The sequence below is a fragment of the Stigmatopora argus genome, chromosome 14 (assembly GCF_051989625.1).
Source record: "Stigmatopora argus isolate UIUO_Sarg chromosome 14, RoL_Sarg_1.0, whole genome shotgun sequence".
Classification (NCBI taxonomy): Eukaryota; Metazoa; Chordata; class Actinopteri; order Syngnathiformes; family Syngnathidae; genus Stigmatopora; species Stigmatopora argus.
This window is the reverse complement of record NC_135400.1, coordinates 15,133,746-15,159,508: the sequence shown is the minus strand read 5'-3', so window position 1 is coordinate 15,159,508 and position 25,763 is coordinate 15,133,746. Positions and strand designations below refer to the sequence as shown.

Sequence of the window (25,763 nt, the reverse complement as noted above, 5' to 3'; positions counted from 1 at the left end):
AAAATGGAATAAAAAATTACAATTATTGATTTAAAAGGGGGAAAATTAGGAAATTTCATATACATCTATACTCTTCATTTTAATTTGATCCTAAAATAGAAAGTCGGCACTCATGATTTACTTTCCCGGGCCACACAAAATGATGCGGCGGACCAGATTTGGCCCCCGGGCCGCCACTTTGACACCTGTGATCTATAAGAAGCAGCAAATTATGGAAAAATTGTTGAAAGTGGCCCGCACAAGACGCTTGAGTTTATCCAACATTATGTTGCAGTTCACAGCATCAACACCAGATTGAGTTAGTAAATTGAGCTCGATTTTTCTGCCAAATGCGTTTTAGCCATGTACATATAGTAAATACATTGTAATTTCCCTATAGAATCTTCCTGGTAAAGAAACGAACACCTCGGCACTACGCCCAAAAAGTTTCATGACAAGAGCGCTGGCTTGAGCCAAAACGGGGGTGCCGTTACACTCCAGAAGCGGGAAGACGGAGGCCAACGTTGAATAGAAATAGACGTGGCCTTGTGTGCTACTCAATTCTTTTAATGCCGCAGCTGCCCAATGTGCTATCACAGGGAGCTCTGTGGACCCCAGCAGCTGGCGGAGGGCCTGAATAGACCCAGGAAGTGTCCGGAGGGGGGTCTAGGGGGGGTTTTGCTGAGGGCACTTGGGACAAGAAGGCTTCTGGCGTCTGCTACGCCAAGCGACCTTCCAGCCATTCAGCTCCCTGCCTCTCAAGCTTTAGTGATGCATTCCTCTGGTCCGGCAACAGGCGAGCTAATTTAATTTTCTCCACGGGGAGAGCGTGTGAAATTTCATTTGCATCCCGAATCCCGACTCACTGATAATGACCCCTCCCCGGTCCCGCCATTTCACTCCCCTCCTCGGCGCTTTGTTTGTTTACAGCCTTGTTTGGCACAAGCAGAACAATCAACAGCAGGGGAGATGATGTCATCTACCCCAAACGCCCCCCTAAAGCACACAAACACACATGCTAGGAATGGAGCTCCTTTGTTCAAAAAGAACATGAAACATTTAGACTAATCATTTATGGACCCATTCAGAGTCGCAGGCCCCTCAAGCAAAGAAGGGAATGGGCTATGGAATCATCACTTTTGGGGGTGGGGCCTTACTAGATAGTTTAATAAATAAATTAGACCCTTTTACATGACAGCGATTCAGATTAGCAGATTGAAATGACTTCATTTCGGCTTCTGAAATCGATTGACAAAGTTGGGATGGACGTTTGAAAAGTTTCTCAAGTCAAACAGCACCCTCCTCTGGCGGAATTGTGCACATCAACTGTAATTTCCCACCCCAAAGGTCGAAGACAAAACAGTACTGTTTTGCTGCCACCTGTTGCCTGATAATGGAGTTACACTTTGGAAAAAGGAGTATATTTAGTGAAAGCGGGTTTATTTAAACACGGCAGTCAAGCTCAATATAAACAACTCCTTGTTTTCCCATGTTCATCTTTAAGATTTTGTTAAAAAAATAAATAAAAAATAAGCCCAAAAGATAAACGTTACTAAAAAGGGAAATAGCTACCAGTCACTTGAGTGAAGCAACATTGTTTGCTTCAGTCAAAAAAAACAAAAACAAAAAACAGAAAGGAAATCAAACAAATGTAAAAGTAAGGAATTTTTAAAAGTATTTGAGCTATTACAGTAAATGTTCAGCATTCAACAATTTTACACAAGGGGAGTAGACATGAGCCAACCTAAAACTGATCAGTGTACAAAGCACAAAGCATTGTTTAAAAAACAACAAGAACAATTTAAGACATTGAAAAAGTTTAAATGGCACCGCCTGGAAATTCCTTAATGGGTGTAAACTTGTCACCTTCCGACTATTTTCGAAAAAATGCTAAAACACATTTGTGAGACGTCGCATCGCAATGCAAATTTTGAGGGGGAAAAAAACTCTACAAACAAAAAATAAAATAAAATGCACATTTCACATCAACTGTAAACGACTGAATTGGATTCGGCACCCTTCGACAGATATATTTGGATGTCATCAAAAATGTTCCAGTCGTACGTGAAGATACCAAGTTTTGAGGAGTTTTGAATCCTCCCAATTCACAGCTTTGCAGCTCGAGGGGTGCCGGAGGACTTTTAGGGAATGCTTTATTCTAGGCTGGTAAGACACACTTTAGTAGGACAACCGGTCCCTAACACCAGATTTAAGACAAAATACTCAAAAGACTTTGAACAATATACAGTCAGTCAGTCAATGCCATTTGGTTTGAGGCAGTGCTCTGAAAAAAGGTCTTCACTTTAGGTCGAAAGAAAGGAAAATCCTTCTTTTCTTATGAGAAGAATCCATATTTGACCAAGAAAATGATTGAAAGGTGAGGGCTACGGAATCAACGACGAAAAAAAGGCGGAGTGACTTTAAAGCTGCGGCGGCCATTTTGGGGAGGGCGTTGCCCGGTCGCGGCTAGTTTGACGGGGGAGTGTTGTCGGGCTCTGGTCGGCCGTTAGCGAGATACTTTGCTCGCATGCTGGAGGTGTACTGCGTACGACAAGTAGATGGGAAAAAGGTGACTCAGAATGGTAGGAAAAGACAACGCTCACATCAAGAGAATGAAGCTTCTGAATGATTGCTGGATATTTATCATGGAGCACAACATTTCTTGATGGCTGGGAAAAGGGGGAAGGGGGGGTGGTTGTATAGGTTGCACATGCACCAGCTGACATGGCTGCAAATTGCTCAACTTATATTTTAAATAACTGTGCATTGGGGTAGTGATTCCCCACCTCCGACCCAAATAAACGTTTTCTTCATCCATTCATAACATGCAAAATAATCTGTATGATCTTAAAAAAGTATGACAAGCCTTTGCACTCACCTGTCATCACGCCGGATGGTAAAAATGTGCATGTTTTTATCGTCTTGTCAAAGACGATTCTATCATTTAATTAGCCTGTAAAAACCTTATTAATTCGACATCTATTGTCGTAGATTATGTTCAAGTTAAACTGTTTTTACCTTTAAAAAAATACATTTAGTCATAATAAAAAAAGAATTGTTTTTTGTTTAACAAAACAATCGTAAATATTTTCCTCAAATACACCCCTACGTTGTTTGTTTTATGCTAACATAATTAGCGATTACATCTTTGGAGTGTGGTTTAAGAGAGCATACAGGGTTGGTTTTTTTTTTGTGATCATAAAGGAAACATGCAGCCTTTGGGACAAGGGCCACAGGCAACAAACATCAGGTGGGAGACTGGAATAGAATTAGGTTTTAGGTGGGGCGGGGGGTGTCACTGGGTGGGTGGGTCAGGATTGGTTGGACATGTTATGTACCTGTTAGCATAGCAGACGAGGTTACCAAAAGGATCTGGAGCTGTCCGAAGGCTTTAGCTGCCAGCTGTGGCCACTGTTAGTGTGGGCGGGGGTCAAATACAACTGGACGGATTGGCCGAGGGAGGGGGGAGAAAAAGACCACAAGAAAAGTGGAGACAAGAAAAGTGAAGTGTTGTCCAGGTCAGACTGAGAAATCGAAAGGAGAGTTGGCCAAGCTTTGAGAGCTTTTGGAATGTTAGGGGACCTGAAAACTTTTTTAAAAAGTAAATATTTTCTTTGTATTTTAAAAAAAGATAAACTGTAAACAGTTTACATTTTTTTGATGATAGGGAAAACTACATAGCACTTTTGTTTTTTCTCCATTAGAAAAAAGAATAGACTATATTGGTTTCAATTCTTTTTTTCAAAAACCTTTTAAAGTGTAATTATTTTTTTAAACATCTGTAAATATTTTGTTTGTTATAGGTCATCAACCGAGGACTACAGAAATGTTTAGATTTCATTTTAGCGTGAAATTTTAAGTGGTTGCACTATTTATTTTTGTGGGCTGCGCTATATTTTTGTCAAATGGAGAGAAATATTTGACCTGTCTGCTGTTTTGCTACTTTTCTATTATGTTTGTAGCTCGGGCTAAATAATAACGTTTGGTGGAAACGTGGGTGATGTGACGCAGTCGGCACTCACCGAAGGTGGAGGAGATTCCCGTCCGATCAGGGGTGTGTTTTCGCAGCGAGAGTTAGGGAAGTTGGCATTCTGAGCCCTGTGGGATGAAAAACGTTTTATTTTTAGAGCCACTCTGTTTTGTCTAACATCAATGGAAAGCAACGACTTCAATCAGACATTAGCAGCAGTTCAACTTGAAGATTAGAGGAGAAAATTCCAAGAAGTGAGCCCAGCATTCATCAAAGTATTGGATTTCACAGCTGGTTAGCAACAGCTGCACATAGTGAGTAGCTGTGTCTCTGGAAGACTTTTCTAGGAGTGACACATGGGCAATTTTTAGCTTGGCATCCGTCATAAATTTGCAAGTTTTTGGCCAGGGGCTCCAGATCCGGCTCTACAGAGCCATGTCAAGTGGCCCTTTACAGCTATCGAGACCATAACAAAGGGAACACGTACATGTACTCGGTGACGGGCGCGTTGCTGACGGTGTGGGCGGCGGCGGGGATGGACGTCTCGCTGCCGTAGCTGCTGCCACAACTGTAGAGGCTGGGCATGTGGACTCTGTACAGGTTGTCGTGGTTTTGCCTACCGCCGCCACCCAGTGAACTGTCGTCGACGTCCTCGTCCACCCTGCAAAATGACACCGATGATGTAAGTCGCCGCCAGAGGGAGACGTTGCGCCCTTTATGAAAATGAGAGCGCCCACCAGGGAGGAGCTATGTGGTTAGATGTGTCGTGATGGTTCTCACAAGCTTGCAAATGGATTGACTTCAGTGGTATCAGGAGAATGTTTCAAGTTTAAAAGCACAGGATTTGCTTATTCACTATATTTTAATATTTTTATTGCATGCGTTGGTACAGCACAACCCTGCACCTGGCGCTAGACGACCAATCCATTTTGACTGCCAACCTCGAGTCAAATCTATTGAAATATCAATGGCAGGGAAACAGACTCAATGCCAGCCTTCCCAGTTGAAATGGATTTGATCTGTTAAGGGCGACGAGCAACAAAATAATCCTGCAGTATAAGGATATTGCAATATATATTCATATTCACACTATTTAGAGCAACAGAATGTAGGCTCAAGCTTCTTGTGCGGGCTATATTCAATTATACTTTCATATTTTGCTGCAGGCCAATAAAAGTTGGGCCGCAAATGGCCCGCAAACCATTTTTGGACACCAGTGTTTAGATGATTAAAAAATCTATATTTCAAATCAAACAAGCTTAACAGGGACAACTGGGAAGAACCAAACCAGCTGCGATCGAAAATGATGACACCCCCCACCCCTTCATTGCTTCGGAGGGGTCTGCTAATGAAGTGACTGGTGGACAGCTGAGCTTTCCGGTGAAGTGTAACAAGGCTCGTAGGACTAGGACATGAGGAGTTACTCCTACTCTCTGCCGTGGGAGACGACAAACTCTGGCAATGTCTACGACAGATTTAGGCCGACTGCTTGAGAAGGCAGCTGCAGAATTTGGAACGTTTGAAGAGAAAATGATACATATTCATCCTTCTCTTTTGTTTACTGTATCTCAGCCAAAACGGGACCATGGAATAGCCCATGATTAATTAATGGGCTTGTCCTCATAAATCATTTCCAACTGCACATGGGAGAAAAGCGTGTGGCCGTAAAACCTCCACTTGAAAGCTTTTATGCCGTTTTACCAGTTTTAGGTGTCATTGAAAGGAACTTTACCGTTTGCGCCAGGTGTGAGGCACGCCGCAAATGATGGAGCTGAACATGAGGGCCGTCACGAAGGAGAAGAACACCAGGTAGATGACGCCTTCAAGTCCGTCGTAGCACAGCCCGGTGACGCCCTGCACGTAGTCCTGCGAAGACGGAGCGACGAGGCATTCACAAAAGCGTAATAAAGACCTTCACGATCACCCAATGATATGCTGGCCAAAGTTAAGATTTCACAGAAACTAGGTCAAAGCGCTAGGCTTAAAGTTGGCGAGCATGCACACGCAGGAAGCGACGCATTTTCCCACAAACATCCGAAAAGCACCACGGCGCTCCCCCACCGCATGAGGATCTGCATCCTGTATGCATGGCTTGGTCTTGCTGTAGAAAGGGGGGGGGGAATGCCGGAGGGAGAAGGCGAGGCTCCACGTGAGCCCTCGGATTTCGGACGCAAGCCCCCGTCCTCGGACAGGAAGGCCAGTGTGAGGAGCGTTATTGGTGAAGACAAGCCGAGTCAGCTGGGCAAGCGTGGAAGAAAGGTGGCTTTATATAACTTTAGCTAGGCCGCACTGATGTCACAACGCATCAGCGCCGGCCGGGCAGCTTCCGACTAGCGAGACCCCCCCCCCCCCCACACACACACACACACACTTCCCACGCATGTCTGCGAATCTCAGCGGAGCGGCTCGCTCACCATGTGCAGGCTGCGGCAGTCCACTAAGGCGGTGAGCTGATGAAGGCTGATTTCTGTGGTGTTTAGGATCTCCTGGATCTTCTCCAGACTTCCCTGGAAATGAAGGAGCGCAAGGGGGGTTAAAATATGCAGAAATGAACTACTAAGCAGAAGATAAAAAACAGTTACTTCTTAAATCAATATTCTTCGCGGAGGATAAAGAATACTTGAAGTATGGTTATATTTTGTAACCAAAAACATTTGGTTTACAAGCGCATCGCCAGCTAAAATTTAGAATCTAGACCACGTGTCAAATCTGGCCAGCCGCATCATCTTGTGTGGCCCGGGAAAGTAAATTATGAGTGCCGACTTTCTGTTTTAGGATCAAATTAAAATGAAGAGTATAGATGTATATTAAATTTCCTGATTTTCCCCCTTTTAAATCAACAATTGTAATTTTTTTAATCCATTTTTTCTGTGTTTTTAGTTCAAAAATGATTTTGTAAAATCTAAAAATCTGTTTAAAAAAAGCTCAAATAAACATTGTTTTAGATCTATAAAAAACTGAATATTCAGGGCTTTTAATCCAGTTCTTTTAATCCATTTATAAAAAAATATCTAAATATTATATCTAAAATGGTCCGCCCAACGTGAAATCAAGTTGACGTTAAAGCGGCCCGCGAACCAACCAGAGTCTGACACCCTTGATCTAGACTATAGCGCTGTGGCATTTGTGTTAGCATTAAGATAGGCTAATGTTTCAATAATGTCTTTGTCGTTTGTTAGTAAACATACAGTGAGAGGAAGAATAAACAACTTTGAGCTACATTTTAGACAAGTTGAGGTAATGCCACCATACAGCCTTCAAATCTGAATGTATGCTTTAAATGCTTGAGTATAGAATCAACTTAACGCACAACAGCTGAAAACTCCAAAACACCCAAGCCGAAACCGTACTTGAATTTGACAAACGCATCTTTCTGCGCGTGCCACCGTTGTGGTATTAAATATGTCCGTTTGCCTCGAACAAACGCTTCCACGAGCTCAGCACATCTGCGCGAGAATGCAGAGTGAAATGAGCTCCACTTTGTACCCGTCGACACACAGTGGGGACAAAAAAGGCACCCTTGTATTGAGCGAGAGGCTAATACAGATCAACGGACATAATGTGAGGCCACCAGGTGACGGAGTCAGCTTGCGCACTGCACTTTACGGCCCGTCATCACAAATTCAAACAATTGAGCCGGTCGGAAATACGAAACTTACCCGAGTTTGTTTGAATTCCCCGGTGGCCGAGCGAAGGAGCTCCAGAACATCATCCTGCATCTCCACTAGCGCCTTGTAGCTCCCAGAAAGCTTCTGAAAGGGAACATTAGTAGCTAGACTTTTATATTTATAGTATAACGTTCATGCGCTGCTTCCATTTGTAGTCATGGTGACAGTTTATCAATGCGCACTATAAAAAAAATTATAGTCTTAACAATAGATGCAACTGGGCACTCAAAAGCATTTCATTTATTCATGCAGTCAAATTATAGATTTGTTGCAGAGAGCTGGTTCCATTTTACATTCATCTTTCCGGCACAAGCCCAGTGGAGCAAGACTTGGTAAATGCCGCAAAATGGGATTATTGTACTCGCATGCATCAAGTCTCGAGACACTGGGAGCGATCCATTGTGCCCACTTATGCACCAAATTCCCATATTGTGCAGAAAAATGCATTTTTAAAGCCCCATTTAAATAACGGTTACAACAAAACATGGTTGCTAGAGAAGCTTAAATTGAAAGCTTATTTGTAGAAAGCAACAAACCTGCTGGAAGGGGTTGGTTTGCTCCAAACTGCAACCAATGTAGTAACTGAGGATTTCTGTGGGTTAAAAATAGACAGATTAAACAGAGGAGTATGTTTTGGACACCATTGGAAAATTTCCATTGACACAACAATTGCTGTCACTGTAGTGTGTGTTTTGAGACAGTGAGTGGCCTCTTAAATTTCATGTCCTGACTCGTCACGTTTGAAACGATATTGAGCTTGTCTGTTTAAACACGCAAGAACAACACATTTCCTTTAGTATGCTTGATTGAGTCCTAAAAACATCAATTTGTATCAAATACAGAACTCATTAGTTCAAACAATTTCAATTTTTTCCTCCCATTCATGGCAGCGTTTATATTTTATGTTTTCTCTTTGAAGCTCTTCTAACAGGATAATCCTGTGCCTGTTCTATAACCAGCCACCCACAGTCATGAAGAGGCTTGGGTATTAGTCATATGGATTATGAGCCTGTTAACTGACACATTTGAATGGTGGGAGTGATGCTAGGGGAAAAATATATTAGCTATTTGCATTGTAAGTAGTAAAGACATCCAAAGAATAACAACAACAACCAATTTCTTGACAATTGAAGCACAAAATGAGCATCCTTGGGAGGTCAAGGAGATGTGAACATTTTATTATCTTTATCTACTTTTAGTCCCTTTCTCAACTCCTTACATCTCACTTGCCTTTCCACACTCCCTATAAAAATCAGCTTTTTACAAGCATGCTATCATTTAAGCAATCACAAAAAGGATCTCTAGTAGTATAGAAGCTTCTATTCAGCCTAAAATGGCAGCCACTTTTAGAGGCTTTTTATGAGCGGTGAACAAGGGCTCCTCTTTAGAACAATGCCGTCTCACTGCTGGACCACAATCACAGCATTGAGGGGGCCGAGACTTGACTATTCACTCGCGCGAGTGTCCCCCTTTGCAAGTATTTAGCGGGTCACGGTGAGAACAAAGGACAAGCTAACACATCTCGAGTGAGTGATAAACACCTTGATTGACGACTTTGTACTGGTGGGTCACTTGGGTGATATACGTGTCAGGAGCGACGCAGAAATCGCTGGAGGTCTAGAGGAGAGTGGGGCAAATGGTCAGAAGTGACAGTGAAAAGACAACAATTTATTATCTATTATTGAATTGAGGAAAAACAAATGACCACAGAGAGAGCCAGCTCCAGTCCCAAGGAGGCCCAACTGAGCACCAGAGCCAAAACACCAAACAAGCAAACTCTAAAGTGTAAAAGAGGAAAATAAAATCAGAGATCAATCGCTTGGAAAATCTCCAAACTGCGTTTTCTGTGACTCACCCAATGAGTGTCGCCTTGGAATTGCGAATGAGACCCAACAGTACCAGAAGACAAATGAGGACGTCGAATATCAGCAGGCCGAGATAGCCCAGCCACCTGCCAGGACAAAGAATAAGAGGAACGTCTACTACCATCTATTTAAACAATCAGATGTCATGTTGTACACAATTGAATTGTCCCAGTAAACCCTCGTTTTAGTCCACACGCTGTTGTGAGTAAATAGAACGTGCAGAAGTCGGGTCAACGGTCACGACAATTTCATTTAGCTTCATCCACGCCTCCCTTTGTCCTTTTTTCCCTCATTGTCAAAAGGCTGATAACATTTACGCGAACGAGGAAATGAGATGAACAGACGTGAAAGATGGTTTGCTGATTGACCATGGGGGTGAAAAGGCAGGCGAGAAGGAGACCCAGATAGCATCTGGGCTTATTACCGCAACCGCCATAAAACCTCCCCGCCCGCACGACTAAAGTTAATTACATTCAACCATGAATTGTGGTCTGAAATAACCAAACTTTGAAAACTACCGTATTTTCTCGCATACCCGCCGTATTTGTCGCCCAAAAAAATGATGATTGAATCGAGGGTACGGCTTATATGCACAGAAATTAGACTTGACATTCACAAAACTGCAAGGTGACAAAGACGAAAACGCCCTAAGGCAAGACAATGCGGCCGATACGGTCATTTATTTCAAAATAGAGAAAAGATTAATAGATAAAACGCCGAACAAAATATATTTTGACATCTATGAATGAAATTCAAGGGAAAAAAACGTATCTTGCATAACTCGCTCAGGGCGCCGTCATCTTACCAAGGGATGACAAACTAGACTGCTATGGACACACTTCCTGGTTGTACTGCTCACATGACTTCCTTTCTCACACAGAGCCTCAGAAATACCACGTGCGATTATTTTTCTTAAGATTTTCCCTTCAAAGTAACACATTTGTACTCCCTATTAAAACCACAAATATGGAGGTGATAATTGTGAATCAGGGGGCGGCTTATACGCGAGAAATTGTAAAATTCAACGATTTTAAGGCAATTTTAAGGGTGCGACTTATATGCGGGGGCGGCTAATAGGCGAGAAAATACGGCAATACCACAAAATATTGCACAGTCCCCTTTTCTGTTGAGGGGCTCACCTGTACCAGTCAAACAGGTCGAACCAGCCAGCCAACTCTTCCAGGGAGATGTTTCTGTTGTCCCAGTAGGGGATCTCCACCATCTGTCTGACCAGCTCATCCAGCTGTCCCTGCAGCTTCTGGATGATGGACAGGTAGTCTGCCTGCTGGGCATACTGGCCCTCGAGTTGCTGCAGGTTGTCGTCCACCGTCCAATTCAGCGAGGAGGTGCTGTCGGTAACCTGAGCCCGACCGGGGGGACAATCACACGCATGATGGAAACGAGAACAGGCATGGTGGCTTCGTGTAATACTCAAATCTCACCAGTTTTTGCACACCGGTGATTGTGCGGTTTGCGTGGCGCAGGGAATACGTCAGTCGATTCACTCCGTCGCAAGTCTCGCCGTTCCCATAGAAACCCACGGCAATGCCAGCGCTGCGTGGAGACAAAGGGAGAAGAGAAGAGTTCACTTAGGGGCGCTTGCTTAAAAAAAGACAACCCGAGGAGAGCAGAGTGTTGAGCCAGTGAAGGGGAGGCGTGTGAATTTGAACCCAAAATTAACCCTGTCAGTTCAGACGCCTGAAACATCAAGCGCAAAACCATGGAAACGCAGCGGAATGGACTTTGTACGTTCGCCCCAAAAGCGGCGCTCTGGGTGGGTTATCAGATCGTACTTGGAATGAAAGGCCTCGGCTTGGGGGGGGAAAGCAGCTCTGGCGCTAGACTGGGAGGTGATTTTTCTTGGTCTGGCTGCAATTTAATTCGTTTACGGGTGATGTACCGAAACATCGGAGGCGCGGGAGACTCAAGTTGAACACAAACAGTTTCTTCACCAAGTCAGTCTTACATATTTTCTGACTTAGGAATATCATTAGCCTATTAGCATGATGGGGAATTTTTAAAACAGTTTTTTTCGCTCACTGGTAAAAGGTTTAATCTACACTCAGATGTTTTTTTGCTTTAAGTGTTTATGCAAAAATGATACTACCAAGGGTGGACAAAAAAAGTCCTGAGAACTAGATGAGCATCTTTAGAAAAGCTGTAATTACATGTCAATTTAGACTTTTTGGAACACTCATCCAGCATATAGTTGGGTTTCCTAGTGGGGTGATTACACCAACGCCACTTCAATCTGTCGGAACAGTCGAGTGGTATTCCGCCAACAGTGCATCATTGTTTTTCCCCCACTTCCTGGGCCAATAATCTCTTCCTCTCACGCTCAGTGGTGTGAAAGAGGTGGACACGAGCTGTGTCAAAGTTTAAAAAAACAAACAGAAAAAGCGTGGGTGCAGGAATGTAAAATATGCATCCATTTTCTAATCATTGCGGGCTAAGCTAGTTTTTTAATTGCCCATTTTGAAATTGATAATCTAACAACATCATGTGCTCATCTTGTTTTCTATTTACAGGGGGAAAAAATTGATTGTAATGCAGTCGGTGTCCTCATCAGGACCCCGAAGCTCTTTTCTTGTATCAATGAATCGACTGTCATGGCTCTCTAGCGGCCAATCGGCATATGGAGGAAAACAGGAAACAACTGCTTGACAACAAAAGTCCAGATGGCCACGGTTCACAGTTTGGATCAAAAACAAAAATTCAGCATCAAAAGACTGACGTCAATGTTGGCGCCATATGAAAATACCGGACGCGCTTGGCTGTTTTGTGCACCGCGCTCACCTGCACACGAGTGTTGCGATGATGACACACCAGGCGGTGCAGCAGCAGTCGGCCGAAGGTCGGTCGGGACTTTTGTTGCGCCGGCAGCAAAGCCAAATAGAGTAGATGAGCAGGAAGAGCAGGTCAAGAGCCAGACAGGCCAGCGCCACACCTCCCAGTAGCAGGATGGACTACAGGGAAGAGGGTAATGGAAAGATAATGGGGGCCATTAATCGACAATGCAAGAGTAATGGGCTATTGAACGTAAGCGTTCGGGAAAGAGCTGACATTCAAGTTTTTTTTGTTTTTTGTTTTGCCCCTTGTTAAACTAATGTGGCGCAATTATTGGCACAGACTAAAACAAATTTTAATTTGGTCACGTACTGGTTCAAATATGCTTCTTTCAGTAAGTAGCTGCAAAATATGCCAATACTTAGCATGGCTTGTCAGAAATGTATTCAACGGGAGTAGTGTTACATTACAATACGACGCTTGAAAAACAGCAGAATTAACTCAATTAAAAGAGATTACACCGACATTGTTTATGTCACGTGACACCAAAAAAAGTTAGTTTGAAAACCTCTGTTTTGGGCTGCAGAGATTTTTGGGAGAGTCATGTGACTGCCAGGATTGTATTTGATGAGTCAAATGGAGTGAAACAATTGTTAGTAGTTACGATGTATTGTGCAAACAGTGTCATGTGCCAAGGCCTGAAGCAGAAGTTGATTTTTTTCCCCTCTTAAAGCCTGAACAAATAGATGAGTATGCAAGAGACAGACAGATGCAATCAGAAGTCAAATTTGTGTGTCACTGCAGAATGGAAATCATTGCGACACAGTAAAAATGGTTTCTTATTTACATAAATACTTAACTAAACGTAAAAATAATGTTACCTGTGCATCCAAAATACAGTAAAATGCACGTACAATTGATCTGAAAAGTTAAGACTTCGCCAAGTAGATTCACAAATTATCATGTGTATTCAGGATGCTAAAATAATAGTATTTTTTAATCTGAATGACACTTTAGGGAGTTCTATGACAATGTACCAACTTGGGGGGAAAAATGACATAAAACACATCTTCCACTTGAAAATGGCAGATGTATGGAACCAAATCAACTTGCATTCTACTTTTTAGTGTACCTCTGAGGTTACTTATTTTCATGATCGCCTACAAAGACAATACGATGACGCATCTATGCTGGGTAGTTTCTTCCTGTTTTAGATCAACTGGAATCGAGATGTGAAATTCTTTCCCAGTAGAAAAAAAGGGAAGTATCATCGGACAACTGAAGAAAAATAGGAAAAAATAACAAAATAGGATATCGCCTTATAGAGGATTTTTAACTGCAATGTAGATAAGAGCCACCGCATATTCCGACCGCAAATGTGGGGACGAAAACATGGAAAAAGTAATTACAGGATGTAATTCTAAACAATTCGGTATAATTGAATGTTTGTCTACCCTCCCAATTTGAAAACAACCTTTCCTTTCGCCATGTTCTTCAAACACCGACACACAAAGAACCCAACCTTAATATTTAATGAAGGGCTTGTATTTACAATGGCGCTGGCTTCGTTTCAGCCCCCAAAACGAGGTCATTAGCATACTTTGTTATCGTGCCTATTTTAAAACATATACTCCGGATATGTAACTTGTCTCAAATCTAAGGCGGCTTTAGCTTGGATTAGAATATACCAGCTGGTAACAAGGTTGGAATAGGCCAAGCTATGGATATAGCAAGTTAACAGATGGTGACTCAAGCCAAAGGTGAGGAGAAAGAACAGGTGCTAACAAACGGGTCTTTAAGTTACTCAGGAATTCCATTAATCCTGCGAGTTTCAGCACTAAATTCCAAAGTCTACCTTGATTAAGGATGTGTTTACCTGTTGGTAAGTCAGGTCCCATGGCTGGAAGTCGCTGCTCGTTCTCTCGAATTTCAAGTTGAAATGTGGAAGTCGGTGCAAGAGGTCAACCCACCATGGTGGCGTGTAAATAACCACAGCCGCCATTTGCCGAACAGTAGTACTCGTCGAGTTCGACAAGGATGCGAGTGGTTCCTCCTGGAAAAGGCTAATAAAAAAAATACATTAGAAAAAAAATCTCCTTATTAATTCAAGTTGATACTTAAAAATAAGCAGCTATTACTTATTTCGACAACTGACTCACAATGGTAGCTTCCAGAGAGCATCCCAAGCATAATTATGATGCTAATGAGCTAATTATAAACTCAGACGCCAATAGCAACTAGTTAACCACTTGGCATCACTGTTTAAATTCCCGATTTAACAAGCAATGAATGTCGTGTAGATGAAAAAGTGTGAGGTGTTCTCACCCCGGTAAAGGAGTCCCAGTTAAATCGGCTAATGTTAGCCGGTTTAGCAGCTGGTTAGTTAACAACAAGTTTCTTTGTTCCTCTCGTCATTGCGTCGGCTTTGTTTACATCCTGTGTTGTTAGTCGACGTGAGCTGCCTCCGCGGTTCGCCGCTTGCGTTTTTAAACTCCAGGACGACGGGCTCGCTTCGACAAACAAGCGAGTGAAGTCCCCGTGCATCCGGACAAGAGTCGGACGCAAACGCGGTGGCTATTGACGACACTATGCCAGCTGACAAATCCCCACGAGCTCGCGTCTGGATGGTTGGCTAGCGCATAGATATATTCTAATTAAGACTAGATGTCTCAGGGCGGAGTCGGCTGCATAAGTAGTAGAAGGGCGTTTTACGACAGAGACTGCGACCTGGTTAGACAGAAAAATGGTACAGTATTATAAATAAAATAATAAGACAGGGCCATCTTGCTTGCAAGGACACTAATGTAGTGAATATAAAATGACATTTTCTACATTAAAATACTCTATTTTAATTCATGACTATCGACATTCAAGTTGACGTTGATACAAGTTCTTTTAAAACACATATTCAGTCAAGTTAATGCATCTGCAAAAACAAGCAATTGAAAACTGAGCCCTCCAAAGTATTTTAAAGTACACGCTCATTGATTCGTTTGACTTAAAGGGCCACCAGACATCTAGCCTCGTGTATATAGTTATTGACTTGAGTACGCCCTCCCACCAAGCAAGCTGAAACGACGCTGTAGCACCACTATGTGTCCATCGACGACATTGCAGTGTGGTGGATTCACGAACTGTTGGAAACATGGAAACGAACTTGATTTTTTTATACACAAAATCCCAAAGGATATCCAATAGCCAAATCCCAAGCAAAATAAAGTAATATATATTAAAAATACAATTAAATATGTACAGCTGTGAAAGGCCATAAATAAGGGTATTTACAACATATGTAAATTCCAATAAACCTAATAAAAACACGAGTAAACAAGATTACGAAAGCCATACCATTTAAATAGAACATTGAACTAAGCATCGTAGTGCTGAATTAAAGTTGAATAGAGTGGGTGAATGAATTTTTTTTTAAAGGACATAAGAATAAAATCAATGTCTGCATTCAATTTTAGTATTAAAAAATAATATTGAAGATCACCTGATCTCATTGGGAATATTACTAACTTTACATTTAAATTCCAGGTAACCAACAGATCTGTTTTGATGCTATTAACTTTAAAAAAGATCATTTTATAACGTTATAGCCCTCAAGGACCGCTTGGACTTTAAACCAGAAGCTGCCTACTACAACTTTAAGAAATAAATGAGCTTTTTTTTTTTTCGTTTCTGCAGGAAATCACATGGAGGTGCTCTTACACTCACACGTCACATGACAGTCCGGTCCGAACCGAACGGAACCATGGCTGTTGAGATCAATGAAGGTAAAGTATTAACATTCTTCACTTCTAGACTTCTCTCGTGCCTAATTTGGGGACATTTCAACTAATAAAAGCATGCGTGCGTGCAAAGATGCAGTGTAAAGTTAGCTACAACGTTTTTGGGGGTGCCTGTGTTCACTTGGCTGGAGTCAATAGTCGGATATTAAAGCAACATTTTTGCAATTCTTCAACCTGCTTGTTAACTTCTAAAGCATGCTTAAATCGTAGTCAATTTGATAAGGGTTTAAGATTTGGGTGCGCTAAACTATTGATGTTCTGAAATTACTTTAGAGTTCTGGGGTACTTGGATTTTGGATTTACTTTCTTTTATTTTGAAGAGTGGACCATGGAAATGTTAAATTATGCCAGGATAGAAGTATGGATGGAATTCAATTAAAGAAACGCGAGTAGGCTGTTGAAGGTTGGTCATAAATGAGTAAACCATACCTGACTGTCACATGGTGAGGTGCAATTTGTGATATGATTTTTGATGATAGGGCAGATTGTTGAAGCACTGCTTTTCAATAGGTTACCCAAGTCGTTTTTGTTTGTGGTATTTACGGTTTAATTTTAAGGGGTGCTAACAATTGATTCATTGACAGCTCTGACATTAAAATGGACCTAAATCCCCTTTTTGAGCCTCTTAAATAAATAAAAAATATTCTCTACTTTTTTAAATAGATAATTTAATATTCTATTTATTTTGCTGAATTTTAATGTATTTTTAAAAAATATTTGGGGATCAACAAAGTGTTTTTGGGACTCAAAAAAGTAAGAAAGGTGAAATCATTCCTGTTCTAAATTTTTAAATCATTTTTATATTATCTAAAAATGATTTCCCCCCCCCCCCCCCCCCCCCCCTTTCCAGGCTCAGTCCCTGCATATTACAGAGAAGTATACGAAGCGATCTGCAGCCAGAACCATGAGAAGGTTCGAGGGGACGTCTTTCAAAGGTTGCTTGAGAGCACCAAGCTCTCCAAGGCAGTTCAAGCCCAGGTGAGGAGCTCTACAAACTTTATTTTAACATTTGCGGGGGAAATAAATGGCTGTTTGTCTATTTATTGCATTTTTCAGCCCACAGTTGCAAGAATATGCCCCGAAAATGGATCTTAGGAATGTCATGTTGCATTTTAGAAGCATTTAGATTGCAGAGTTTTTTCACCCTTAGATTAGCGAGCACGTTGACGCGTCCCCCGACGGCTTCCTGAGCAAATTGTCGTTGTACAAAGCGCTCGCTTTGATCGCCATCGCCCAGCAAGGAAAGCAGCCCAGTCCCAAAGCCCTGGATAACTACGTACAAGGTGGGTAAGCGTGCCGGCAATCGATGTTTAGCTTAATGAGTGGTTAGCTCACGCTTCTGAGTGTCAAAGGTCGGTGTGACCATCCACCTCTTTTAACCGCAGACACTATGTCATGTGGGGAATAAATATAACACCTCAAAAGTTGGAATTGGACTAAAATGTTCCGGAAGAATGTCCCAAAAGTCAAACAACTTTAGTTTTTAAATGATCAATGCATGAGTCAGCTCAACGTCTATCTAAAGCAAAGACCTTTTTGCCAAATATAACCACAACAAGACCTTGCATTTCAAGCACAGGTGTTATGAATAACATTTTTTTTAAAAACAGTAGTGTAGTATGGTCAAGTATTCAAAAACAGACATCATTTTAAACAGATGTCAATGTTAAAACAGCAAAAAACAACATGTTGCTAAAAAAATGTTCTACTAGAATAATGTCTATGTTAAGAATTTATGGAAGTGTGTAGGTTTAAAAAAAAAAAATTGACATACTGTAGTTATGCTTGCAAATTATTTAAGCCCCACACAGGTTTTTTCAGGTGGCCAACAAAGCGGCTAGCTACACAAAACGTCTCAGTCCGAGTTTTTTTGTTGTAATTTTCGCCGCAGATTACATTCAAGTGGTTGTGGAATGCACAAGCACGGGGTGAAACGGAGATCACCGTGCCCCCGGCACGTATTGCTAAATCAGGAGATAACTTCTTCCCAAAGTGACATTCCTCGCAAGTGAGGCGTAGCTTCACCGCAGCTAAAAGCGTTAGCGCTCGCGTTTGAATATTGGGGCGGCTTGCTTTGCGTTGCAGAGCTTCCCAAGCCTCGGCTGGGCCAGCCCGGGGACTTGCGAGCTCTGAGGGTGCAGCCGGCGCCGGAAGACGAGCTCACGCTGTCTCCGAACTTGGACGGGATGCTGGAGAAAGACGCGGTTAACGTCAAGCTCATTCCGGAGAAGAAGGGCCTGTTCCTCAAGCACGTGGAGTATCAAGTCACCAGCCTGGTAAGGTGGTTTTTGTCACTTGTGAGAGTAAACTCAGAAAACCTGATTTCCATTGGCGATTTCATCCTGAGAGCGTTTGAAATTAATTTTGTGGGTGTGATCAAGTCTGCATTACGGTAAAATGGCCGCCTGATTTGGTTGAAAAGTGAACGCGTTTTAACAAGTTTTGTTGTAGGGACATTGAAGGAATTACCGTATTTTTTTGGGCAGAAGGCCACTACTTTTTTCTCCACTTTGAACTATTGAGGCTTTTAATCCGTTGCGTCTTATAGGTGGATTTTTACATGGCGATAAATTGTCTTTAGTAGCGTTGTCAAAAGTATAGACATTGAAATAGGGCATGTTATTGAATTGTAAAAATACTTAAACACTGGTCACCATACATTTTGTGGAATGGGGTAAATTGGGATTTTGTACTGCTCTTAATAGTAATGGATGATTTTTTTTTAAATGTTGCTTTATTGGCTAATATTGACTTGGTCTGGGAAAAATCATATCATGATGAAGATAAATTGGATCACAATAGTTCCAATCGCATGTTTATTTTAGCTTTCTCTTTCATGCAGCAATACAAAATGTCGGTCTATCGCCGCTACAGCGACTTTGACGTCTTCCACGAGATCCTGCTTCAGAGATTCTCGTACAGAATTGTGCCTTCGCTTCCGCCCAAAAGAATGTTAAAAGGAGGTACGTTGCGTCCACTTTACACGGCAAAACAGGATGGAAATCTAAACCCTGTGATTGCCCCGAAAGCCATTTCCTTTTCCCGCAATCAGTACTACTTGCTGACACTTGTAAGGTAAAATAAAACTATTTTTTTCAGTCTTGACGTCAGTTTCCGAGCAAGAATTCATTGAAGGGAGAAGACGGGCCCTGTGCAGATTCCTCAACTTGGTGGCGCAACATCACATCTTGTCAAAAGACGACTTGGTCAAGACCTTCTTCACCTTCTCTGGCTCTGTATGTGTTTACCTTCTCCAAATCTGCTAACTCCACAAACATTGGAGTCCTAGCGCCATGGCAACTTCCACTAATTCATGATAACCCCGCCCCCTCCGGGTTCGCCAACAGGATGTCCAGATTAGGCTGCGTGACATTTATAAGAAAATGGGTGACGAGTTCATGACCAACAGAGTGGCGACGCTGGCAAAGGTTTGTTGGTTTATTCGAGTTCCCCAACGCCGATGATTTTGCTTTCCTAGTGCATCATACTTGTTGTTGGTATGCCAGGAGTCTCTTTGACCTGTTTTTTGGGCCTCCTTTTTTTCAAAATATAGCTGCAAAGACGAAAGCTGGCTCTTTTAGGTATTTAGATATTAGCGATTAGCGTGGAAGAAGACTTTACGTCGCTAAGAGTCAAAGTCAAACAATGACCGGTTGTGACAATGTTGACAGAGTGCTGTGGGTTATTTTTAGACGCAAGGACTGCCAGTTTTTAGGAGAACCTTGCAATTTGCAGACGTCTTGAAGGGATTTGGTGTGTTTTTGCAGGAATACCTCCCCGCTGATATCCAAGCGCAGTTTGCTGCAAGCAGAGAGCTGATCAAGAACATCCACAACAGCTTTTCCAGGCTGCGCGAGAAGGCCGAGAAGATTGCCGAGCGCTCCAAGGGGAACGCTAGTGACCTCCTCATGTTCGGCAATGAGCTGGGGTATTTTATTTTTGGATGGCTGTCCTTCCTGAAGCTCGGGAATCCAAATCTTCGCCCCCACAAAACACGAGAATTGGAAATTTTGCCCAGAAGTTTCCGCATTTTATCTACAGGACGCTGGGCTCGGAGACATTTCTTCCGCCATTGGCCTCGTCGCAGAATACGTGGGGGCGCCTACGTCAGAGCTTGAAAAGTCTCTCCTCGGAATTTTCGGTGCTTTCAGAAAAAGCGGCCGCCCAGGTACGTAGTGCGCTTACGTCTGCCCAAAAGCGACGTCGGGAGGTCAACGTGCCGTTTGATTCCTTGACTTCAGGGTAGACGGGAAGAGGACGAGGTGGTGGAAAGACTGAATCTTTTCCTTGATTTGCTGCAGTCATACAGAGTGAGTCTTGTGTTGGCTTCTTTGGTGGGAGGTAAAAAAAAATGTAATCTGGCTTCCGATTGGTCAGGACCTGTGCGAACGCCACGAGAAAGGCGTACTTCACGAGCATCAGCGAGCCCTGCACAAGTACGGCGTGATGAAGAGGCAGATGATGAGCGCCACCGCTGCTGCGCAACCCAAAGAGCAAACTTCCGTGGAGCAGCTGGAATCGCGAATTGTCCAGGTATGGCTTTCCCTCAAGCATGTGGTGAGAGTTGTACTTTTTTTTCCAGTTTTTCTACTTTGCTTTTGTTGCTAGCAAGAGAACGCCATCCAGGTGATGGAGTTGCGCAACTACTTTTCCCTGTTTTGCCTCCACCAAGAGACGCAGCTCATCTTCAACTACCTTCCCGTCACGTCACACATCCTGGGAGCGTTTGTCAACTCCCAAGTGCAAGGACACCAAGAGGTGAGGCATACATTTTAAGAACTTTTACACGGAAAAAAAAATTGAAAATATCTCGGACCAAAACATACGAGACCTAAAATGAACACTTTAGGGACATTGAAATGCTGTCAAAAAATTAAATCCATTGGTGCATGAAAATGTTTCAAGAACATATTTCCAGAAAATAAACTATGCTGTATATTTAAAATAGTGTTAAACATTTAATATAGTAGACAATTACGCCAAATTTTCCTTACAATTTAGCATAATGTGCAACACTCAAGATACAACCCACCATAAATTTTTGTTAACAATGATTTGCTGTTATTGCACAAACTAGCGCCCCAACAAATTTTAGCGTAATTGTGTGTCTTTTGTTTTGTTTTGTTTTTCAGATGGGTGCGGTGTGGAAAGAACTCCAGCCCAAGCTTAGCTGTTTCTTTGGTGAAAAAAATGGTGTGAAGTAAATTGTTCCGCAAGTTGGAAAAGGAAAAAAAATAAAAATAAAATGCATTTCTACTGCTTTATAATTCAACAAAGGTGGACTTTCTTACTCCATGCTGGATTTTTCAGGCTTGGCCTTTTGACATTTTGCCTGTTGGCTAATGCAAAAATGTCCAAATCCACTTTTACTGCCAACCAAGCAGGAAATTGTTCGGGTTGCAAGGGACCAGTTAGCACAGTAAATTCCAGCCCCCTTAAGTTATTACGTGTGAGAGAGGGGGGTATATAAATCGAGCATTTTACTTTATTTAAACTTTGGGACTTGTTCTGTTTTTCCTCCCAAAAGTTCCCAATTTTTTGATACAAATGACATTTTTCTTTTATATTATATTAGATATTTGATAAGCGAATTCAAAGTGCCTAAACTTAAATATCCGCACATTATGACAACACTAGATGACCTGATGAAAGCTGCTTTGGAACATTTGAACATTTGTAAAGAAACTTGACACTTTAGAAAAAGGAACACTTGGATACAGTTGCACAAAGATTGATTTTCTTGGAACTTATACGGCAAAGCCATTTAACTGACTGAAATGTGTATATTTTTTTGAAAAATAAATGCATAACAATAAAATGTCTGTTTTTTTTGGGTTTATGAATGGCAAACAATTGACCAATCTTCAACTATTTAACTATAAAAGGGACCGCATCAAAAAGGTCCGGACCAAGGAAACTCAATTACAGACTTGCCTGGTGCGAATACGGCGACTACAATGGCTAAACAATTTTTGTAGGCCACAATTGGTTCCTGAGACGCAAGTTGGATATTCATACGTATTATTAAAAAAAACAGGAACGACTCCAGTGTAGCTCAAAGTACAGTGATTCCTCGAATATCGCAGACAAAGGACTTGGACTAAAACTCCCATTAACCTTTTTTTTTTTTTTTCAAGTTTTCATTGTGTACACTATTTAAAGTATTTATATATACATATGTATATACGTGTATGTATATATATATATATATATATTTTAAATTCAAGCGAAGGGGAACTATTTTCAGTGTGTACAGTATTTAAAGTATTTATATATACATATGTATATACGTGTATGTATATATAAATATATATGTGTATGTATATATATATATATATATATATATATTTAAAAAAAAATTCAAGCGGAGGGGAACTATTTTCAGTGTGTACAGTATTTAAAGTATATATATTTATGTGTATATATCTATATTAATACATTAGTCTTGATGCTTATACCTAATATTTAATAAATATCCACTTTTTGATAATTGTACTTGTATTTCTGTATAGGCATGAAAACATGTATTGTGGAAGTAATAATGACTTTGTGGTTTTTCGTTTAGGGTGGCCATGTCTGGTCTACATTAACCGCGATATTGGAGGGATTACTGTAGTGGAGTATGTTTCTTCTCCACACATCTACTCATAATATAACATATAGATATAACTACTCTGAAAAGTTTGGACCGGATTAAAGGTAACGAACGCGTTGCTACCCACCTTCTGACAAAGGACGCTTGACTGGTCGAGGCCGGTCCTTGAAATTGCGGGCACTCCACGTACGTCTTAAGAGTCGGGCGAGTAGATCTTGATGAGGTGTTGCAGTTGGCTGGGGTAGCCGCTGATGGGACAGCGCCGCTTGGCTTTCACGTAAGCAAAGATGCAGCGGTAGCAGAAGACCAAACCCGACGTGGACAGCGCCGCCGCGTTGACGCGAGGCCGACGGCAGAGCGGGCAGCTGGTCGCGTCCTCCGTCTGCAGGTGGAGGGGCGGCGGGGGCGCGGGGAGCGAGGCCAGGTTCTCGGCGGTGGCCCGCTGCTCGGAGGAGTACCACCACTCCAGGAACTGAAGGAAGAAGACCCCCAAAGAGAGGGAGGTCGACAGGGAGACAGCCAAGCCTTTTGCCCCCTGGGAGGTCCACCGACGCAATCTTTGGAGCGCACTGCCAAGAAAATCAGACAGCTTTTATCTCATCCCCTTACCGTATGTTTGACAACCCTGATCTAAAAGATATAATTAAAAAAAAAAAAAAATGCAATCACAGTATCTTAAAATGCTCGTTTTACGGTTTCAATGATTATGTCTAAAAAGTTTGCCTTCCATGACTCTTGGTTTAATTGTTGTAAGTTTTCTACTTTTTATTTTTCCAGTGGCGAACACGCAGCTCTCGAGCCGCATGCGGCTCGCGGGCAAAATAAAAGCGGCTCTTTGCTTCTTATCATATTTTGTATATACTGTGGCTCTTTTCTCTTATTTTTACTCTGTCTTAAGGAGCCATTAAAAACTAATAAATTATATTTAAAAAAATATCTTGGCAGATTGATTTTTTTGTGCTGCTTCTGACGTAAGGTCTTTGACCCTATTATCCCCCCAAAAAATGGCGGCACCGTGGATAATATCATACCGTTGCATTCGTACATTTTTTTTTAAATCACCTAATAAGGGGAATTGCGATCATTAATAAGGGGAGCGATTGGCCGAGGTTGACAGGTATGTAATATTAGCGATTTGTACCTGTCTCCGGCCAGGATTGGGTTTTGACGCTTTTTCATCTCCATGTCTCTTATATCGCTCTGCGTGAGTCGAGCCAGTCGGACCCCGGCCAGCCACAGCAAAGGATGATGGGTACGCGAGGCCCCAAAGACGTAGAGCAGCTGTTGACAGAAAATCCAGGCCCGCCACGCCGAGTCCACGTACGGGTAGACGGCCACGGCCGCCCGGTACAGCTTCTGAATTCTGCTCTGCGCCAGCCGGATGGAAAAGTCTTCTTCTTCCCTCTGCCGCGCAAACGTGGCCTCCAGCTTGGCCCGCAGGTACGGCGCCAGGCACAAGAGAAGAAGAGAGCGCCATCGGGCCGAGCCGACGGGAAGGCCGCGGCTTCCCGAAAGCCTTTTCAGGCCGTAGAAGTTCTCCGAGAAGGAGGCGCCGCAGTTGGACAAGAAGTGGTTCTGCAGGAGGACGTCCAACAGCAGGTAGAGCTCGTCAAAGCGTCGCCACAGGAAGCCAAAGCGGGACGGGTTGGACTCGGCGAGAACCTGAAGTGAGGAAGGCGGGGGTATTTTTCGAATCCCGACAGAGCTCTACGTTATCTTTAGCTAACCGGCCGCCATTGAGCAAAATTGCCGTTTGGGGCCGACCTTGACGGCGTGTCTCAGTGCCGGTTTGACCGCCTCCATCAGCGACTCCTGAGCCAGAAGCTCGAAGATGGACGGCTGCTCGGACGCCGTCCCGGAGGTCAAATGAGCACCGGCCTCAGCCATGACCCTTGCGCTCCTACAAAATACGGCTAATCTTAATCCCAGTGTAGACAAGGCAAACTGAATTCATATATTATATTGTATTTACAAATACTGTATTATACACAAATGAAACCCTTTTACCCAAATGACTATTTTTGGTTGTTCATGATTCCATATGTGAAAACTATGAATCATTATTGAATCGGTATGATTTGGACAATAAAATACATTAGTACAATGCTAATAAAAAACTTAAAAAGAGTAATACTCAAAAGTTGATGTAGTATTCAACTCACTGCTATATTGCGATATTGACGGGTCCAATTCATTAAAAATAGCCAAGACTTGTGATTTTTAGTGCTCTTAACGACGATAGACGTCCAATCTTTTTTTTTTTTACTGGTAGGACCGAATGAATGAACGAATGCGGCCGAGTATGAGTTAATAAGAGTTAATAGTGTATATTATTCATGCATAACACTGTCAAACAAGCTACGAGGGCTTTTAATTTTCCTAAGCACTATTTACACTTATCAATACTTAATTCTATAGCTATAAGATAATGTCTTATACCAGGCTGGTAATTTGTCGAAATATATTACAAAAAACAATCGGATATTTGGATAGGGCAAATTCTGTACATGACCCCCAACAAATAGAAGTTTGAACGAGGAAAACTTGAAGGAATCAACAAAAGAAGACACTATGCGCGTATAGTTATAAAATGTTAGTCATGTATATGTAAATAAAGTTAAACCCATGAAAACATTCCTTACCTTCACCGCTTGCTGGAAAATAGGACTTTGAATTATCCCTGATTTTGATTACAGTCAACAGCCATTGTTGTTAACTAAAATAATCCTTCGAAAACATTTTTAGAAACACACGCGCGATACTTCTGTCGGTAATTGATCACCTTGCAAAATTGTATTTCCGCGTTAAACGTCCCTTTTCTTGTTCTTCCTTGAGATTGCTTCTTTAGCGAACAGCGCCATCATTCGGTATGGAGAGTCGATCTTGATTTGTTTTTTTTCATCCTAAAAAAAACTTTTTAAAAATAATAATATGCATTCATTCATTAATTTTCAACACCAAGGGAAATAATAACATAAAATACAAAATTACATATATTTTGGTGCACTTAAACTAAACAATTTTACTTATGTACAACTAAAATATGGCAACAACTGCATGTCCAAATCATATTTATCCTGTTTATCTCTTAATTTTTTTAAAATTAAC

The 25,763-nt window shown here is 42.0% G+C and overlaps 3 protein-coding genes across 6 annotated transcripts; 1 reads left to right on the top strand and 2 right to left on the bottom strand.

Moving 5' to 3' along the window:
* Positions 1-1,405: 1,405 nt before the first annotated feature.
* Positions 1,406-14,884, bottom strand: ttyh3a (tweety family member 3a). 2 transcript variants are annotated; one of them, XM_077618699.1, is made up of 16 exons: positions 14,595-14,884; positions 14,146-14,332; positions 12,279-12,448; positions 10,925-11,036; positions 10,622-10,842; positions 9,473-9,568; positions 9,323-9,395; positions 9,159-9,234; positions 8,154-8,209; positions 7,609-7,701; positions 6,364-6,456; positions 5,682-5,815; positions 4,437-4,610; positions 4,002-4,077; positions 3,318-3,419; positions 1,406-2,520 (listed from the first exon to the last, which is right to left on the bottom strand). In XM_077618699.1, exons 2-15 carry the CDS (start codon positions 14,269-14,271, stop codon positions 3,339-3,341), a joined length of 1,581 nt encoding a protein of 526 aa, XP_077474825.1. In that variant the 5' UTR covers positions 14,272-14,332; positions 14,595-14,884; the 3' UTR covers positions 1,406-2,520; positions 3,318-3,338. The 2 variants fall into 2 exon arrangements, with proteins under 2 accessions (XP_077474825.1, XP_077474826.1); XM_077618700.1 differs by lacking the exon at positions 3,318-3,419 and having other exon boundaries at positions 14,595-14,882.
* pex12 (peroxisomal biogenesis factor 12) lies at positions 14,851-25,470 on the bottom strand. Of its 3 annotated transcripts, none has more exons than XR_013304851.1 (5): positions 25,298-25,470; positions 24,420-24,555; positions 23,797-24,317; positions 22,783-23,224; positions 14,851-14,996 (listed from the first exon to the last, which is right to left on the bottom strand). XR_013304851.1 is itself a non-coding variant. In XM_077618701.1 (4 exons), the coding sequence occupies exons 2-4, from the start codon at positions 24,540-24,542 to the stop codon at positions 22,849-22,851; spliced, it is 1,020 nt and encodes a 339-aa protein (XP_077474827.1). In that variant the 5' UTR covers positions 24,543-24,555; positions 25,298-25,470; the 3' UTR covers positions 21,002-22,848. The 3 variants fall into 3 exon arrangements, 1 of the variants encoding a protein (XP_077474827.1); XR_013304852.1 differs by lacking the exon at positions 14,851-14,996 and adding an exon at positions 15,194-15,403; XM_077618701.1 differs by lacking the exon at positions 14,851-14,996 and having other exon boundaries at positions 21,002-23,224.
* snx8a (sorting nexin 8a) lies at positions 16,005-21,870 on the top strand. Its single transcript, XM_077618702.1, has 13 exons — positions 16,005-16,045; positions 16,911-17,038; positions 17,211-17,343; positions 18,146-18,336; positions 18,903-19,023; positions 19,160-19,296; positions 19,408-19,488; positions 19,828-19,988; positions 20,102-20,228; positions 20,302-20,370; positions 20,438-20,593; positions 20,669-20,818; positions 21,193-21,870. The coding sequence occupies exons 1-13, from the start codon at positions 16,024-16,026 to the stop codon at positions 21,262-21,264; spliced, it is 1,548 nt and encodes a 515-aa protein (XP_077474828.1). The 5' UTR covers positions 16,005-16,023; the 3' UTR covers positions 21,265-21,870.
* Positions 25,471-25,763: the final 293 nt, after the last annotated feature.